At 32.1% G+C, this 19,188-nt stretch overlaps 1 protein-coding gene across 2 annotated transcripts in view; it reads right to left on the bottom strand.

Annotated features, from left to right (window-relative positions):
- The window catches only part of LOC118198978 (peroxisomal targeting signal 1 receptor-like), a 159,956-nt gene that overhangs the window by 9,876 nt on the left and 130,892 nt on the right, over positions 1-19,188 (bottom strand). For both annotated transcript variants that reach the window (XM_085827671.1, XM_085827670.1), the window contains exons 10-12: positions 13,193-13,336; positions 11,687-11,757; positions 6,015-6,203 (exon numbers count right to left, since the gene is read on the bottom strand). In XM_085827671.1, coding sequence (XP_085683797.1) covers positions 6,015-6,203; positions 11,687-11,757; positions 13,193-13,336 — 404 coding nt within the window. The remainder of the gene's footprint in view (positions 1-6,014; positions 6,204-11,686; positions 11,758-13,192; positions 13,337-19,188) is intronic.

Below are 19,188 nucleotides of genomic sequence, written 5' to 3'. Positions count from 1 at the left end.
CTCAAGCTAGATTATAAAACACATAAACAATTTCATCTAAGCATTAATGCTAGAGAAGTTCCTACATTTGATAAATTATTTTCGTTGTTAGAAAAAATATCAATTACTGGATAACATTAACAGCTATACTAGTTAAATAATAATAAAAAAATATATCCATCAGAAAAAAAGTTCAAAAACTCTGATGCTTAAAATTGATAGTGCTTCGTCTTATGTGACATGTAAAAATAATAATTTACTACATAAATGCCACTCAATTTTGAAATTAAATCCAAATCAAAGATATGAAATAGTTAAAAACAATAAATTGTGCTTAAACTGACTTAGAAAGGAGCATTTTATCACAAAATATTATTCTAAGTTCAGATGTTCTGAATGCCATAAAAAACATCATTTGTTAATCCATCGACTCTCAGCAATGGTGCCATTAATCAAACGTAAATAGAAATATCCAGTGATGACATTACTAACAACAATGCATATTGTTCTCAAAAAATTAAGTTTCTTTTTACATCAAAAAATGTGTTTATTAGTGACTGCAATAGTATATGTTTGTAATTCAAAAGGAAAAAGATTCCAGTTAAAAGGTTTCCTTGATTCCAAAACTTGATCAAGTTTCCTTGATTCCAGTATCAAGGAAAAAGACATCCTCGATAACAGCAACATGCCCTGTTTTCTGATAGAAAGAGTTGCCAGTTTGTTAAATAAAAAGAAGAAAGAATTTATGCATCCATATCTGGAATAAATGAGAACATTAGAAATATTAATTATCAAGTAGATGTACATATTTCAAATAAGGATTTAACATATTGTAGAGACATTAGGATATTAGGAAGCAAGAGAGATTGAAAAATTAGCAACCGCCTTCGCAGGGAATTGAACCGCAGGCCTCTGGAGTACCAGCCCAGTATGCAGAACCACTACACTACGAAAGCAGGCTAGGAAAGCGGGAGAAATACTTTATATACTCCCCTTTTTAAAGGGCGACTGGGGTTTTTAGAGGACAATTGCCAAATCCTGAGTGTGGAGAATCCTCATCCAACACCTCTTTTAGTTCGGGCACCACTGTAGAGACATCAGGATATTTGGAAGCAAGAGAGATTAAAAATTAGCAATCGCCTTTGCCGGGAATCGAACCGAGGACCTCTGGAGTATCAGCCCAGCATGCAGAACCACTACACCATGAAGGCAGGCTAGGAAAGTGGGAGAAATGCCTTATAATATGTAAGATGAATCAACTGCTTGGTTATTTCCAAAATTAACAACATAACCCCCATCAAAGAATTTAAATGTACAGTCATTAAATATTCTCACTAACATTCAATTAGCTGATCCCCAATTTGGAACTTCTAATAAAATAGATATGTTACTAGGAGTCAAATAATTCTTTGAGATTTTAAAATTAGGAAAATTTCAATACAAAAATCAACCCTTGATATGCCACGAAACAGTTTTTGGATATACCATGTCTGCTTCATGCAAAGTTCAATTACACTTTAAGAAAGGTGTGGAATTGGAAGAATCAAAAATGCTTGCTGAGAAAAGATTACATTAATTGTGAAACTGACTAGAAAGCGGTTCAAATATGAAAACCTTGTATAAGAATTTTATCCATGTATATAAAGATTTAAATAACGCGGACGAAGTTCAAGAAACTGAAATAGCTACCTGCAATTATCTTAATCATAGTTTATCATCTAAAGAAAACCTCTACCAAACTGTGCATTGTGTTGAATACATCAGCCACTACTACTAATGGAAAATCAACTTAATTCAACTTTTTTTTTCCCTACTAATATTAGATTTTGAAAGCACAACTATGTACTAGGAGCTGATGTTCAGATGATGTATACACAAATACTTATTGAACCGTCTCAAACCTTGCAGAAGAATTGATACGTAGCCCTGCACAAACTTATTGTCTGTCTCATTAGTTGGTTCTGAAATTGTTAAATTTTGTGTCTTTAATTTACATATTGAAATTTGGAATATCAACCGGCAGTGGCATATTAAGTTAGAATGCAGCGCTCCCTATTCTAGAGACAAAGAAAATCTCACTTGGCCACTGGTTTCGGCTAAGGCAACAAGTAATAGTACTGAATAAAGTAATTACTGTTAATAAAGTTGCTAGCGTTCTTTATTATACAGTCCATTCATTTAGTTTACAATTACAGAATCACAGTACTATCTTCATGTAATTGCTTACACAATTATTTTGTTTGACTTAATACTCTTCCTATATAAATCAATAAGACACTTATTCAAAAGCAAATATCCTCTCACCTCCTCATATCCTTTAAATAATAAACATGTTTTCAAACATAATCAAACCTAAAGACAATAATAATCCATAAATTCTTATAGTTAGATTGTAATAAACATAATATGGTTGTTTTGATTAAATGATTATGGAAAAGCAAACAAGGGACAGAGGAAAAGGATGCCTCTAAGAAACACAAGATTTTTCATCTAATACATATACGTGGCCAACAGCAGCCAAGTGGTAAGAGCCCTGAGCACTGGTAGTTTGCCCAGGTTTCAAACCCAGGCAATTCGTTTGCTCGCAAAGAAGTTTTCATAATTTTTCCTATGTGTAAACATGACTACAAGCTAGTTTCCTTTAAAAAATCGTCTGGTACTCATTTCCCTAGGTCTTGTGCAGTTTCCATAATCCAAACAGCCCAAGCCATATGTATACATATACAGGTGTCTGAATCAAATGTATCTAATTTAGAGAGGTCGCTCTACTTAACAGAAAGTTTAAAAGCATAAGAAAACTGTAAAATTAGATACCAATACTTGGAAAGTTTTTATTAAACAATCAGTACAATTCCTCGTGAGCTCCCTTAGTAGCGCAGAGAATGTCCAATTCCACCCATATCGGGTGTAGCATTTCCAGACTCACAGTAGCACTAGCCAAAGTTACGGAGGCACAAAAGTTTTTATTATCACAGATGTTCCCTGAGTAAACTGTCTTTCATGTACCTCCAAAGGAAGAAAGAGGTATCACGTCCAGATATGTTGGTGGCTAGGCAATTGGGCCACTGCGTCCTATCCATTGGTTAGGGAAAGTTGTATTTAAAAATTCGCAGCTCCAGTAATGAGGGGCTGGATCTTGATGGAAGATAACAGTGAGTTGTAAATGCTGCGTTTGGAGTATTGTGTAAATTTGTAACATGTCCAGGTAAATGTTTGCCATCACAGACGTCTCAGTAGAGAGAAATTGTCCTATGACTGTATCATGTGACAAAAAACACCAGACATCGATTTTGGGGTTGCTCAATTCCGATTCATGTAGTGAATGGCAATTATCTGAGCCCCATGTTCTGCAGCTGTGTTTATTAATGTTTTGCTAAGATGATATGTAGCTTCATCTGAAAAAACAGAAATTCAGAAAACTGTGTTGATTTTCGTTGTGACATAACATTTCCATGGCAAATGCTGCACACTGTGGCCCCATCATGGCTGCAGTTTCCGTACAATCTGCATTTTATATGCATGCAAGCTCAGTTTTCAATGCAGCACATCATGAATAGTTGATTGTGGCACAGATAATTCAGAAGCTGCCTGTCTGATCGACTGAAAAGGGTTCTGAACGAAAGCTTGTCGAACATCTTCCACACATGAAAGCCGATCACCTCTGCATCTTTTCCAGGCACTTCCCGTTTCGAGAAACGTTTTGTGTCACTTTTTTATGCTCTTAGCTTGAGGTGGATTTCTTTCGTAAACTGAATATGGATATGTGTTTTGCATACCAGAGAACAATTTGTGCCTTCTCTTGCAGTCATGCCATTTTTTCGTTTCTCGGCTCAGCTAAAGCACAAGTGCCTTAGATGCAAGAAAAAAAATATTGTCACCAAACTCTGTGAATTAAGCTCCCACGTGTGGCCAATATTACCCTTGTAGTGGTAAAACTTTGTTTCTAATCGACTGTTCAAAATAAATACATTTGATTCGGACACCCTGTATATATGTATGTGTTTGTGTGCAGAATACAAAATATGAAACTAAATCATTAACAAAATTATTAACAATTGGCAATTAGACCTTTAAATTTCCTTTTCTAGATTTTTATTAATGATTGGTAATGATTTTTAAATTTCCTTTTTATATGCCCTTGCATTTGATAATGCATCAAAATTTAATGGCAGTGGGGCTAGGTCACAACCAATCAAAATTCAGAGAGAAACACTATATCTGGACCTTTAAATAGATAAGCTACTCTACATCAACCTTTTTTTGGGGGGGGTGCTTCTGCTTTGCCCTACTTGCTGCTGACAACTTGAGTATTCTCCCAGTTCTGCTTTGTCCAAAGATTTAAAAACGTAATCCATTATATAAAAGTACGGAGGGTGCAATAAGCACCTAAAATGATATATGAACATGTTTATGCCTATCAAGAATGCCCACGAATAAATAAATGCGTTGCTTTCGTCAAGTGTGTCTCCATTATATCACCTTGTGAATCTACAAATTAAAGTCTTTCCAAGTAATTACAGATAACATCTCATCATTAACAGTTAATTTAGTCATACAGAATCCCTCAAGTACGGAACGGAAATTTATTCAGCCACCTCTTCAATATTTAGAAGTGAAAAAAAAAATTATCATTGTTCTGCTGTGATGGTTTAAAAATCACTTGTGCTGCAACAAATAATCATGCATACTGTTTTTAGAATGAAAATAATCTGATATGTTCAAAAGTACTTTGAAGGTCACTGAACCTTCCTCTGGCTCTTATGCGAATAATTTTGGTTCTCTTTTACTGTTTTATGCTTGAACCTGTATGCTAGAAGATTATTTCCCTTCTGCTTTCTTCAATTCTAACGATATTACGAATAATTTATTTATCAATTGGTTCTATCCTGAAATTTTAACATATAATGTTGTTTTATCACTACACTGGTTTAAGAAAATGTACAAATGTTTGATGAAAATAAAAAAATTAAAATTTCATGCTATCAAAAGTTTTAATTATTTATAATTATGTTTGATAAAATTACATAATGAATTTTTAAGATTTTTTTTAAAAATTATTTTTAGGGAAGCTTACTAAGATAGATAATTATAATTTGAATTTATATCGAAAATGTTTTAATAGTTGATAAGAATTTTTAAAGGAATGAAACATTTATTTGGAATATAGTGTAGAATATGATAAAAAAAAAGTGTTTCTTGAGTATAATACACAAAACATTTAACATCTGAATACTGAATATTGAAATGATATAGTCATTTTCATTTTTAAATATTAATAATTTAAAAAATTGAACAACAACAATAAAACTGATTATGAGTAATGTAATTAAGAAGTGAAATTGATGCAGATAGGTAATATGAAAATATGGTAAATGAATGTTAAAAGTAATTGATAATTGTGTGCTAATACAGAATATGTTAAGAGAAAATTTTGAAAGCTCCCACCTTATGAAAAAATGGAATGTTTTAGTGCATTTCCAAAAGGCAAGCTACTTAAACGAGGAATAAAGGCTTTTAGAAATAACTGCTGTAAGCACCTCACCAGTGGTTAACACGGGTGAAAATTCATACATTAATTTGTTAATGTGGATTTGCCCATAAGATGGATAAGTTAGTATTTACAGATAGCTGTGGGGGGGCTTTAAGTTTTAAATTTAAAAAATATACTAATACAGTCAAAAGTCGTTAATTCGGACACCCATACACACAAACACATGTACATACAGAGTAAACAATTTTGTTTACAGATTTTAAAAACACTAAAGGATAAAATTACAATAACCTCATACATTAATGCACTTTTTAGGCATTCAAGAGAAAAGTATATTAAATTAATTGGAACAATTTCTAACTGAGTTAAACAATTTTTTTTACAGATTTTAAAAACACTAATGGGTAAAAATACAGTAACCTCGTACATCAATGCATTTTTTAGGTATTCGAAAGAAAAGCATAATAACTTAACTGGAACAATTATTTCAAAAAGGAAAAGAATACATATGAATATATAAATTGTAATCTATTTGATACTCTACCTTGGCAATATAGATGATACTGGCAAAGTGTCATCAACAAAGTTAGATTTAACTAAGTGGGTGTATTTTGGATTTTTTAATAGCCACTTCACCAATGTTTCACATGCTTGAACTTGAAGTGTTTCATTTGTGTAACTAACTGCTAAAGACATTAATGCATGTAAATTATCAGGATCCAACTCCAAGCACCTATAATACAGAATAAAATACTTAAAAAACACAGCAATACACACTAACATAAACTCAGATGAAAATACTTTTTTAATACTGAATTTCATATAAAAATAATGAATGCTGGAATTTCAAATAAGACACTGCAAGCATAACCTCAGGTGCAAAATGAAAAATGTCTTCTCCCGATTGAAGCCTAAACTCTGCTGCTCCCCATGGTTAAAGTAAGTATCAAAACACACTATTCAAAACTCATACTAATTTTAAGTCACATTTTCAGTATTTTGTGAGATATGTTCCTTCTGTTTTGAATTGAAATTTGACTCCAATCACCTGACTGTAATCATTCACCCATATAAGGAAAAGTTTTTCCATGATTTACATATTTCATGCTATGCAGCATTAAATTAAGTATTTGAAAAACTAAATAAATTAACTTTTAAAAGTATGACAGTTTTGGTGACATCCCATCTTTTAATAAAAATGTATGAAACTAAAATTTTTATATTAACCCTCTTACAAAGAATGTTTCAAGTTTTTCTTCATTTTATTTATTACATATAGTTTTAAAAAAATGCTCTTTAATATGGCAATTGCAAATCTTAAAAATTGTCAAAATTATATGTTTAGATTATTTGCATCCCATATTAAGATCAGATAACTTGATGACATAGAAAAAACACTGGATTTTGTTGACTAGAAAAATTCTGGGATATGTTTTATTACTCTGTCATTTCAAACATCTGTTCACAATTCACACATCTGTTCATCTCGAGCATTGAACTCGGACATCTGTTCATAATCCGAGTCATAAGATTCGGAATAGCAATAAAGACTTCCTCTACAATATCTATGGAAAGTTCGTCAACCCCCGGGCACTTTTCCTCTTTCTGTAGATTTGATGATATTGTTTATTTCTTGGGTAGTTATCGGGAGATCATCAACGACGAGCTTTCTATAGATATTGTAGAGGAAGTCTTTATTGGTAATCCAAACACCTAATGACTCAAATTATGAACAGATGTTTAGAAATTGGTTACTTTCCAGAAGAATGGAAGACTGGTAATTTAGTCCTTTTTCAGAAAGAAGGGAAAGATGCTACAAATCTCAATGCCTACAGACCTATTTGCCTTTTATCAGCTTAGGGAAAGATATTAGATAAGATTATTGCATGACAACTAACTCATTTTTTTATTGCAAAAAAATACTCAATAGCCAACAATATGGTTTCACAGCGGGTCATAGCACAATTGATGCAGTAAATAACCTAGTTAATGAAATTCATAACAATACAATGAACAATCTTCATACTTGTGTTATTTCCTTAGATGTTGCATTTGCATTCAATAACCTTTGGTGGCCTGGATTGCTATCAAGCTTAAATAAAGTCATGTCCAAGAAATCTTTTTCGCATAATTCGAAGTTATTTGAGCAACTGGAAAATACAATATAAAAGAGATGGGAGTCAATATCTCACATTCTTATCAGAAAAGGGCACCTCAAGGTTCAAACCTAGGGCCCACTTTATGGAATATCTTGGCTGATACAACTTTAAATTTAGAATTTGACACAGACGTAAAAAATTCAAGCATATGCTGATGATTTCTTAGTCATCATTTCTGGTAGCAACAGACTGCGAATTGAAGAAATGGCTCATAGAACTTTAGAAAAACTTAAGCACTGGAGCAACAAATATCAACTTAATTTTAGTATTGATAAAACCAAATTAATTTTGTTTCCTAAAGGCACTAAATTACATAGATCGCCTCCACCTATTAAATGGGAAAACATTACCATCTCAAGAAGTTAAAATACTTGGGTTTTATTCTTGATCAGAAACTCACATAGATTCCACACTTAGTACACTTAAAGAAGAAAACACAAAATTTAATTAATAAACTAAATCGGATCATTTCTCAAAACTGGAGCAAGAAAGAAAAATTACTTAAAATACTTTATCTCAGAGCTATCGAGCAATTAATACTTTATGGGTGTCCCATGTGGTTCATGGGAACTGTATGTCAGAAGCAAAAACTTTCACAAATACAAAGGCGAGTTCTTTTATGTATTACCAAATGTTATTCAACATCTCCCACATCAGCCCTGCAAGTTCTCTCGGGCCTTATGCCTTTAGACATAAAAGCTGAGATGGAGAGAAAATTCTTTAGACTAATTCATTATAAAGAAAACTTGGAAATAAGCAATCTTGTTATATGGTACAATACCTTAGAAGAAAAAGTCCCGCAGTTCCACACACACCCTGCTCATCAAGACATAATTCCCTAGCATAAAAATACTCCAACACAGGAAAATATCAAAAACTTTACAGATGGATCTAAGATTGGTAAACATGTAGGTGTGGCTTTCGTTACGTACAACAATGGGCACGAAGTTCATTCAGAAATTTATAGATTAAATGATACGGCTTCCGTGTTCCAAGCAGAGATTGCTTTAAAAAAAAGCACTCATTTCCACAGTAACTGACAACATTCCTATTCATATTTTTACAGATAGTCGTAGTTCCCTTCCTAAGTTTAAATAGTGATAAAATTATAAAAAGAAGCATTCTTAGCCTAAAAGAAATCATAAAAACTCTTTTAGATTCCCATTCTCTACGGTTTAATTGGATTAAAGCTCACATTGGAATCGCAGGGAACGAAAGAGCAGATTCCGAAGCAAAAGGGGCAATACAACAAGATCATTTTAGATGATGTGCCACTTTCAGAGATTTCAGCAAAACACCAAATCCTGCAAGAATTGTTTAAAACATGGCAGCAAAGATGGGATGAGGACTCTACAGGACATTCGACTTATACCTTTTTCCCACAATTTCTCTCTCTTGCATACAATCAGATCACATTTTAAATCAAATCTTGACAAATTATGGCAAATTTCCGCAATATATTCAAAGTTTTCATAAAAAGAACACAAGATGCGGCTGTGAGACAAGTGGAGAGCTTGCAAGAGCTCTCTATTTCATCACGTTTTGTCCAATAACAGTGAAAGAAAGAACATCTCTTTTTCCATCACCACTGCCTTCACCGGGAACATCGGCAAAAGGCAATTCTACTCTTAATGCCATGAAGTCAATTATGCAACTTATACATGTAAACGACTTATTGTTTATCGTTAATCCTACAATGTTTACGTCATTCTGATTGTTATTTTTCCTTCTATTCACTTCAATTTAATGCTCAATTATTTAGTCACTGTGGTGTTTACTTACACCTGCAGCAAATTGTATATCTGTTTATAAGTTTATTTGAATTTTTCTATTATTTTGTTATTATTGTTATTTATTATTGTTACTTACTTTTGTTATTATTATTAATCATTTTGTTATTATTTATTTGTTATGATTATTATTATTATTTTTATTTCTTATGGTTATTACTTTGTTTGTGTATATGTTTATTTTAATTTTACTCTGCTTTAATTAATTGTTCATTTATGTAAAAAGGTGTTCCCCCCCCCCTAAATTACGCTAGCATTCTAACTTAACTGGCCATCTCTTCACTTCCTGTTTTAGCCATCATAACTTCCCCCCTTTTTTGTTTTAAGTTTACAAAGCTTTCTCTTTCCCCGTTTAGCTTTCCCTCTCAGCCCCTTTTAGTCGATAGGCTTTGCTTCATTTCGCCTGTTTCCCTTCTTTTTTAGCCGTTATGGCTCTCCCCTTCTTAGACCAGTTTTTAGCTTTCTGCTTATTCCCTTTTTAGCCAAAAGACACCCCCTCCTCTTTTAGCCGCTTGTTTTTTTTTTTTTTTTGGGGGGGGGGGCTTTTGCTCAGCTGATGTGTTCTGCCTTGTTTTAGCCTATTGGCTTTTGCCCACTTTGGTAGTTAGCACCTGTCTCCTCATGCCTAATTCGGAGTGAGATAATGGAGTGTTTAGAAGTGTGGATTCAAACAGACTTACTGGCAGCAATCGTTTCAAAACACCGCAGTTGCTTTCAGTAGCAGGAGCGGTTATAAGAGTTTGTTGTTGTACTCTGTCATTTGGTACAGGTTTATTAACTCAACTATTTGCCCCCAAACCAAGTTGCTTCAATTTCTTTATGGAATACAATAAATATTAAAAGGTAGATAGTGCAGACATATTTGCCAAGTGCTTCAAAAATTCATTAAGGCATTAGGAAAAAACATAATTTTTTGCATCCCCCACCAATGAATGCTCCTCCCTTCTGATTTTAAAACTAAAAATCTGAACTTATTTGGATAATATTCTAAGAAACAAAAAGTAGAATGTTAAAAACACATAAAGCTATATCTCAATAACAAAACTCTTCAAAAGCAATGGGGAATTAAGTGCATGCATATTATCCTAAATTAAATTAACTATGCATCTTTCTCATGTACTTTCTTCACTTCATATCTCATTTCTTAACGATCCACTGAAAAACATATTAACTGTGCTTTGCTGTATTTCTTCTTACAGTGCATTATGCAGTTTTCAAATTCATTGTGACAAATCCTGGATCACAAACTATTTTTTTGAAAGGAATGAATTCAAATAAATGAAAACAAACCAAAAAAAAAAAAAAAAAAGTTCATGAATTAAAAATACTTAAAAGTATACAATCTGAATGGATAAGCAAAAATTTTTTAAATGATTACTTGAAGAAATATAATTCTACAAAAGTGAAGTAATTAAAATCGAGTTCTATAAATAAAAAATATATATGAAAATAGCAACTGTGAATAAAAAATATAATACAAAGCAAAAATATCTGCGCGATAGAAGAAAACATCAGGTTTTTTCCATATGTTCAGAATGAAGTGGAAAGTGAAATAATTAACATAAACCATTAAATCTGTCGAGTGAATTACCCTTGGCAGAAAGTGAAAAAGTGCACCAAACTATATATTTTACAAAATTTGGTATCAAGTATAATTTGAGTTATAGAATCAAAATATGGAAAACAATCAGCATGCCATGTCAGGAAAAATCCGATTTTGCATCAAGGAACAACCAGCATATATAAATCTAGTATATATCCTAAGGCACACTTTCAAAACATGAAAAATGCAAATTGAATTTCATCACTCAGCCAAACACAGCAGGAGGCATACAACTGCCCCCCCTTTTTTTGACTCAGTGTACCTATCGCTCGATTAAAACACAAAAGTTTTGTACCATTCGCCCAGATGGGTTAGCGACTCTGACTGCCATCCAGAAGAGCTCACTTTTAAATTTCAAAGAGGGGATGGATGTAAATTGTCAGTCCTTTCAAGAAGGTAACAGTAGCTGCCTATTAGGTGCCTTCATAGTAAAATAACCACCATTTTTGGCCTTAGCAGTGGGCAAAGCCTAAATATGGCTAGTGCCTGGCATAAATTTAAAAAATGTTTTTTTTTTTTTTTTTTTTTTTAACGTTTTACACCAATACAATAATATTACAGTAAGTCCACGATAAAAAATGATGCACACAAAATATGAATGTGATTCTGAATGCTTCTTATACATTCAAATATCAGAAACTGAAGATTAGTGAAAAAAATTTACCTTTTAAGAGCTACTATAGCAGCATGATCCTGCTCATTCTTTGCTTGGCTTGAACCTAAATACTGCCAGGCCTAGAAATAAATATTTCAAAGATTTCAAAGAATTAATATTAAATTATAACTACAATTATGCACAACACAAAATTCTTGGAATTAATGCTGACAAAATAATATAGTATTCAAGAAATTAATTATATAAAAACTTAATACTAAGTTGATCATTATTACAATGATGAAAAAATAAGAAAATTACATATTTTATAACATACATTTAATATATTAGGCACTTTAAAAACATGCATATGAGGAAGCAAACATGGCCACATTACTGTTTTTAAGAATAACAATTTGAATTTAAAGCATGATAAATTGTATTTAACTGCCAAGCTGGATGTCCTTCTCCTAACATTTAATTCACCATCCACTACACCTACTCGCATGTAAAAATCATTTTATTTATTTTAAATCAAAACTTTTTAAATGCTTACACTAAAATTTCAGATTAAACAATACTTTGAAATCACTAAAATAATCAGTCAAAACAACATACATGTTACTTGAAACTCTAGAACAAATAATATGGTCTTTTTTTCTGTTAATCCTCATTGAAAAGAAAATATTAATAAATCTGAAGCAACTAAAATCACTTATAATTTAAAATTTTACAGCAGGATAATTAATTAAAAAACTAATTGAAATTATATAGCTCACTGAAATCAGCAGACAATATCTGATTTATAGCTGGAAGCATTTCTGTGAATCAATTCCAATTTTCTGAACGAAGGCTAGAGAATCTTATGTATAAACACATATGTATATTTATATGTATATTTCACATAAAAATATCATACATTATTAGTTGCATAAGAATAATATATGATATGTTCTTAAATTTTATGGATTTTTCAATCCAGTAAAAAGAACTGTGCATACAGATACATTAAATATATCTAGTAATTCAGCATAAATCCATTCCAATACATATTATGTCTGCTAATGTTTCAGATTATTAAGCTGCAATGTCCTGAAGAAATTATGAAGAGAATGATAACCAGGTATTTTCTAATAATTTAAAATTAAACACAAAATCATAACAGTGTGGTTTAAATCATATTTTCTTTGTTTTTTTCCACCCTTTTCTTTTCCTTTTTTTAAGCCTAGAATATAATAAATAGCTTTTTAAAACAGAATAGGAAAAAATATTACGTTTTTATTTACTAATTTTCACATACTCACACAGCTGGAATCTTAGTTTAAAATAGTCATGTGGTTGGTTCTCAATCGATCTGCATTTTGCATTTTCTATTTATGCTTAAGAGTAAATGATGGAGCCTTGCCCCCCCCCCAAAAAAAAGGGAAATCATAAGTGTTTGTATATTAGACTGAAAACTAATTAGTGCACTTAGGCAATATCAAAAAAGGAAAGTTTTTTAGTTAGGAGTTATTTAAAATGTTAGCTTTTGAAACAGTTTTAAGAGGACCCCCTTTTTAATATTTAAAAACTTACTTGTATGTGCTCCGGATCTTTTTGCACTGCAGCTTCAAACAGCAAAACAGCACTTGGTAAATCCCCGCTTCCTAATTTCTCAAGACCTTCCGCAAAAGCATCAGTCACCTCCATAAATGGGTTTTTACTCGTGAAAGTATACTCCTATTAATAATCAAAACACCACATTACAGAATTACATAAACACAATAAATTTTTAACTAAGGCTTTATTTACAAGTACCAATCTACACAACAGATGTGATACAAAGTAATTACAGACAACAAATACCTTTTTACCTCTTATTTATTATGAATTTTAAGACAGTTAAAAAATTCCAAATACATATTTAAAAATTTCGCTCAAATCGAACCGTCTGCTTATTTTTAGTTGCTATAATTTAAAGTTTCATTTATATACATTTATATATGTAAGAGTGTAAGTATAGTAAACAGAGATCGAAAAAGGAGAAAAAATTAACCATACATAAAAAAATCACAAAAGAAAATTCTGAAAATAATAATAGCAGAATATAACTTCGACAGCTATCTCTTGTATTTTTCACCACAGTTAAGGCATCCCTGTAAATGTAGTATTAAACAAAATAGTGTTCATCTGATATAAGAATGCATATAAAGAATCTATGTATTTAATATAAGACTACATATAAAATAATGCAACTTTGTATTATCTGTACCTTACACTGCTTGTATTTAATAAAATCTTATTTTACAGTTCTTTTTCTCTTTAATTATTAAAATCAAAAGGAAGTGAAATTAAATACTAAATTCTGAAAATACTTTTAACTGTAGAAACAAAATGCATTTATTTAGTTGACACAAATTAGTTTGGACAGGTAATAAATCACTCAGAAAAACTGCATATTTCCCTCAAGTTTTGGATCAACTCAATACTTGTTGCTTTACCTTGTTTGTAAGTGAAAAACATATTCTGAAATTCCTATATTAATTATTGAGTACATTCTCTCCCTCAGTATGACAACACTCACTGATGAATGATGATAGATTGATTACTTCTGTTAAATTCTTCATGTTTTGAGTTAAAAATTCCTGCACATGCCGAGTTAAATCAATAAAATCAGTTGCGTAATGTGGCAAAAGTGCTAGCGTTCATTTAAAAGAAAAATTGACCTTGCTTAGACCATCTTTCAGTAAAATTCATCTAATATTTAATAAAAACCTACAATTAAGGATCATGTTAAGTGAAAGTTGACTGTATTATACATGTAAGTCAATGTTAGCAAGATTCAATAATAATACTGTTCAAAATAATCATAAAAAGAACCTTTCCTTTTTACTTCCTTTTAACACATGCTGGAAAAATTTAATTCACTAAATTGTAGCTTTAAAATTCTGTTTCTGGTTCACTAATATTAATTCCACCCAAGAGTTTTATGAAACAGCAAGCATTTCTGATGACTTTGCTCATATATATAAATATAATAATTTTATTTAACCGTTTTGCTTGGAGAAAAGTGGTTTTTAAAACATAAAATTTCAATCTACTAAAAGAAATTCCAGTTCTAACCCTAAATGAGTTAAAAACTTTAATTTTATGATGTAAGAAATAACCTAGCACAGTATCACATTATTAAAAAACGCATTAAGTTTCCTACCCTTCAGATTTTTCACTCTCATTTCATCTCCTCCATTTATTTAAATCTCACCAACCCATAAATTCATCTATCCAGAAACTATCTTTAGCCTGGATTCAAATGACTATCGAGTATGGCATAGATGGATAGTCATGGACAGTTAAAAGTTCCCAATAAATAGTGTTAGATATGGCCTAATTGGCTTTCAGTCACAATGGAATGAAGGCATGCAAATATGCAGTGTTAAGTAGCCAGTCCTACGATAGCTAGGCACTGTAATGTTGAAAAATACTTAAGCAAATGATTGAAAAATGCTGCCAAAGCATGATGCTATTGTGTAGGTGCTAAGCAAGATTTCAAAAGCACTTGTTAATATAGGAAACGTCTCCCAAAATAGTCACATTGAGTGCAGAAGCCCTAAGGTATTCCATGATGAAAATAATATTCTGTGCTTTTGCTGGCTTATTTCCGCAAACAGGTACATGCTGGTCATAAGCATTAATGTGTACAGCTCACCTACAAAGACTTCTGGACATAATGCATATCGCGACCATGGAATTGAGGTAGATTTTAGATTCAGTCCTTGAAGTGTTATGATTTTATATATGATAGGAAGTTTTGAATTTATAGTGGTGATATGATTATTTAGTTGTTGTAAATTAATTTGAAATTTAGTTTTGAAAGCAGAAGTAGTTTATGCAAACATGGTGAAACAAGTTGAAAGGTTAAAGCAGAAACGAAACTGCATTAGGCAGCTTTTTTGTAACCTTTTGTCAAAAATCGAAGACGCAATAAATAAACCTTTAAGTGAAATTTACAATAAAGAACAAAAACTTGATGGTCTTTATGATCAAAGAAACCAGTTGACTGAAAAGATAAAGAATCTTAAGGGTTTAGATCAGGGATGGGCAAACTACGGCGCGCCTGAAGATTCTATCTGGCCCTCCGATAGAATTTTAATTTGCTGGTCCGAGGCAAATTAAAAGAAATACATATTTATTCATTATATATTTATCTCCTTTTCTACTTCGTTTAAATATTATTTTTTTCTTCTTTCCCAAAAGACTGATGATCTTTTTATTTTCTATATTTTTGTTCTACAAAACATAAATTGACAGAAATAGCAAGCACAGACAGCTTTCAACCGGTAAAGTGTTAAAAGCGGGAAGTTATTTGTTAGTTATAGCTGTAGATTGGCACCAACAAGCGTTATCGCTTTCTCGGGGAGCAGACATATGGGAATCTAGTGTAGGTGAATTAGATTTCACATGTGGCAGACTGCGCATTTTAAGCTCCAGCCAGCGGCCTTTTCTTTTGGCGCGAGGTGTAATATTATTCATTGCGTATGGAAAGATTGCGGACATATAGCATCATTGTCAATAGTGGTGAAATTATTAAAAGTATAGCGTAGTTAGTGCTTGTTTGGGTTATTCATAAAATATTTAAACCCCAAAATGGCTACTAATAAACGTAAAGTTGATTCAGAGTGCCGTGCTTTTAATTATGAATGGACCTGGAAATATTTTTTACAGCTGTAAAAGATAAACCAGTGTGTCTCATGTGCAACGAAGCTGAAGCAGTCTTCAAGGAATATAACATTTCCCGTCATTTCACACCTAAGCATAAGAATTCCAGTTACGAAGAATATGAAAGCAAACAAAATGCAGAAAGTCTTTGTAAAAAATTATTTGGCTGACAAAATATTTATAAGAAGATTAACAGTATCCAAATCGCAAGATTTCAGTGCCATTCAAACAGAAGTGGATATTTTTACCATACCTTTCAACATAAATTGTGAAGCAGTGTGTTCAGATTTGCAGCTTGAATTAATTGAGTTGCAATCTAACAATCATCTCAAGCAGTTGTTTCTAAATATGCCAAAGTTAGAGTTTTACAAATCATTATCGAACGTAAGTTTCCCAAATTTAATTACTCACGCCCAGAAAATCATTGCTATGTTTGCTTCATCTTATATATGTGAACAAGTGTTTCAAGTATAAACCTTGGAAAAGCATTATTTCAGAAGTAGACAGACTAATGAGCATTTAGTCTCGTTCCTTAGAATTAGTACATCTCACTTCGAAGCTCAATATAAGGAACTTTTAAAAATTAAATCGCGATTTCATTCATCTCGTTAACATATTTAAATTGTAATACTTGTATATTGTTTTTAAAATTTTAGAAAAATTTATGAGTGAAGAATATCAGGAACGCGGTATTCAATGAAAAACGAAACTAGATAGGCATATAGAAAGTGGTTTTAACGGGCCTTTGCAAAATGAAACTTGAGTTAATGAAAATGTTAGGTTGGAACAACGCATAGTAAGAAAAGAAAGTAGTGTAGTTAAGCTTCCAAAACTAAGTATTGCGAAGTTTTATAGTGATTAAAGCTCTTGGTTGAATTTCTGGAATTCCTACGAAGTAGCTATTCATAACAACAATTCCTTAAGTAAGGTTGAGAAGTTTTCGTATCTGAAAACATTTTTGAGATATACTGCCTTGTCAGCAGTTTCAGGATTTTCTTTAACAAACGAAAACTACGATTCCTCAATTAAGTTGTTAAAAGAAAGATTCGGAAGGCTAGATTTGATTATAAGCTCGCATATGAATAAACTGTTGCTGATTGATTCTGTTAAGACATGCACGAACGTTCCAGCATTGCGAAGAATGTATGATATGATTGAGATTCAAATTCGATCATTAAAGTCTTTAGGTGTTGCAGCAGGAACTTATAGTAGTTTACTTTGCGTTTGGTAATACTACAGAAAATTACAGAAGAGCTAAATTTGTATTACAATAGACAACGTGAATTGCGTGAATCATTTGATATAGAGCACTTAGTTAAGTTTTTGAGAAAAGAGGTAGAAATAAGAGCAGCGTCTTCTTTATTATCAGATTCAAAAAACTTTAAGCGAAATGAAATTCCTTTCGGTAATAGAGGAACGAGTCAAAATTATTAGAAAAATTATGTAGACTCAAAATGAAACATTTCAAAAGCGCACATTCCAACAGCAGCTGCTTTAACAGCCGTAGCGAATGAAATATGTAGTTTTTGTTCGGATAAATCTCACAAAACTCATAAATGTCCTTCACCATTAACAGAAAAAAGAAATTCTTTAAAAACACAGCATCGATGTTACATTTGCCTGAAATGTAGACATACATGGAAATTTTGCTGGAAAAAGGACCAGCTCTGCAAAATATGTAAAAACCTCACAATTATTTAATATGCGATAAGGCTGAACCGACAAATAATTTAGCAGAATCAAATGGTAAAGAAACGGACAATAATTTATCTACAGTACAGTCATTGCATTGCTTCGGAGGAAGTAAAAGGGAATCTGCAAACAAAACCGAGAGCGCAGGAGCGTCGTCCCCAGTTTTATTACAAACATTCAGTGCTATAGTAAAAACAAAAAGAGCGAAATCTTAAGGGTGTTAATAGACGGCAGGAGTAATAGAACATTTATCAGAAGTAAAACTGCGGACTCATTAGGATCGAAGGCTACAAGATGTGAAACGTTTGAAACATATGGGTTTGGTAGCGAGCGTAAACCGAAACAGCAGTATAATATAGTTCAGTTTGATTTGCAGAACAGAATCAACCCAAGTAAAAAACTCAGCATAGAAGCAGTGGTAATTGATGCAATTACGGATGACCACACAGAAGTTCCTTCAAAGTGGGTTAGAAACATTGCTCTAAGTAAGGGAATAAAATTGGCCGACATTGGAAATACGAAGGAGATACACACATTGATCAGCTCAGATTACATTTGGGAAATCTTATATGAAAAAAACATAAGATTAGGGAAAAGATTAGTTACTACGGACAGTTTATTTGGGTTTGTAATCCAAGGTAAGGAAATGGGATTCGATAATCATAGCAGTTATGAGTATGATAAGACTTTTGTAAACCCTATCTCTTGAAGGAACAAACAGATTTTGAAAGAGTTCGGAATTTATGGGATTTGGAGGCTATAGGAATAAATCAGGAGAAGGAAATTTTGCGATCAGATGCAGATGTCATAGATATGTTTGAAAGAAATACCATGTTTAAAAATGGGAGATATGAAACTAAATTATTATGGAAAGAGGGTTGTAACACATTGAATAGTAATTATGAAGTTGCAGAAAGATGTTTGATAAGCTTAAATAATAAATTTAGGCATGATCCGCATCTGTATTTTTGTTATAAAGAAATAATTAATGAGCAGTTAAGGGATGGTATTTTCGAGCAAGTTGCGTTTCACTGAGATTGTGATAGGAAAATTGATTATTTTTTGCCTCATTATGCTGTAGTATGTGAATCAAAGGAAAGTACGAAAGTTAGGATTGTGTATGATGCGTCGTCGAAAGTTAGAGATGGACAGTCGTTGAATGATTGTTTAGATAGTGGTCCCAA

Source organism: Stegodyphus dumicola, chromosome 12 (genome assembly GCF_044657685.1).
Source record: "Stegodyphus dumicola isolate Sdum_Otavi_A_Nest chromosome 12, ASM4465768v1".
NCBI classification, from domain to species: domain Eukaryota; kingdom Metazoa; phylum Arthropoda; class Arachnida; order Araneae; family Eresidae; genus Stegodyphus; species Stegodyphus dumicola.
This window is presented reverse-complemented; position numbering and strand designations above follow the sequence as displayed.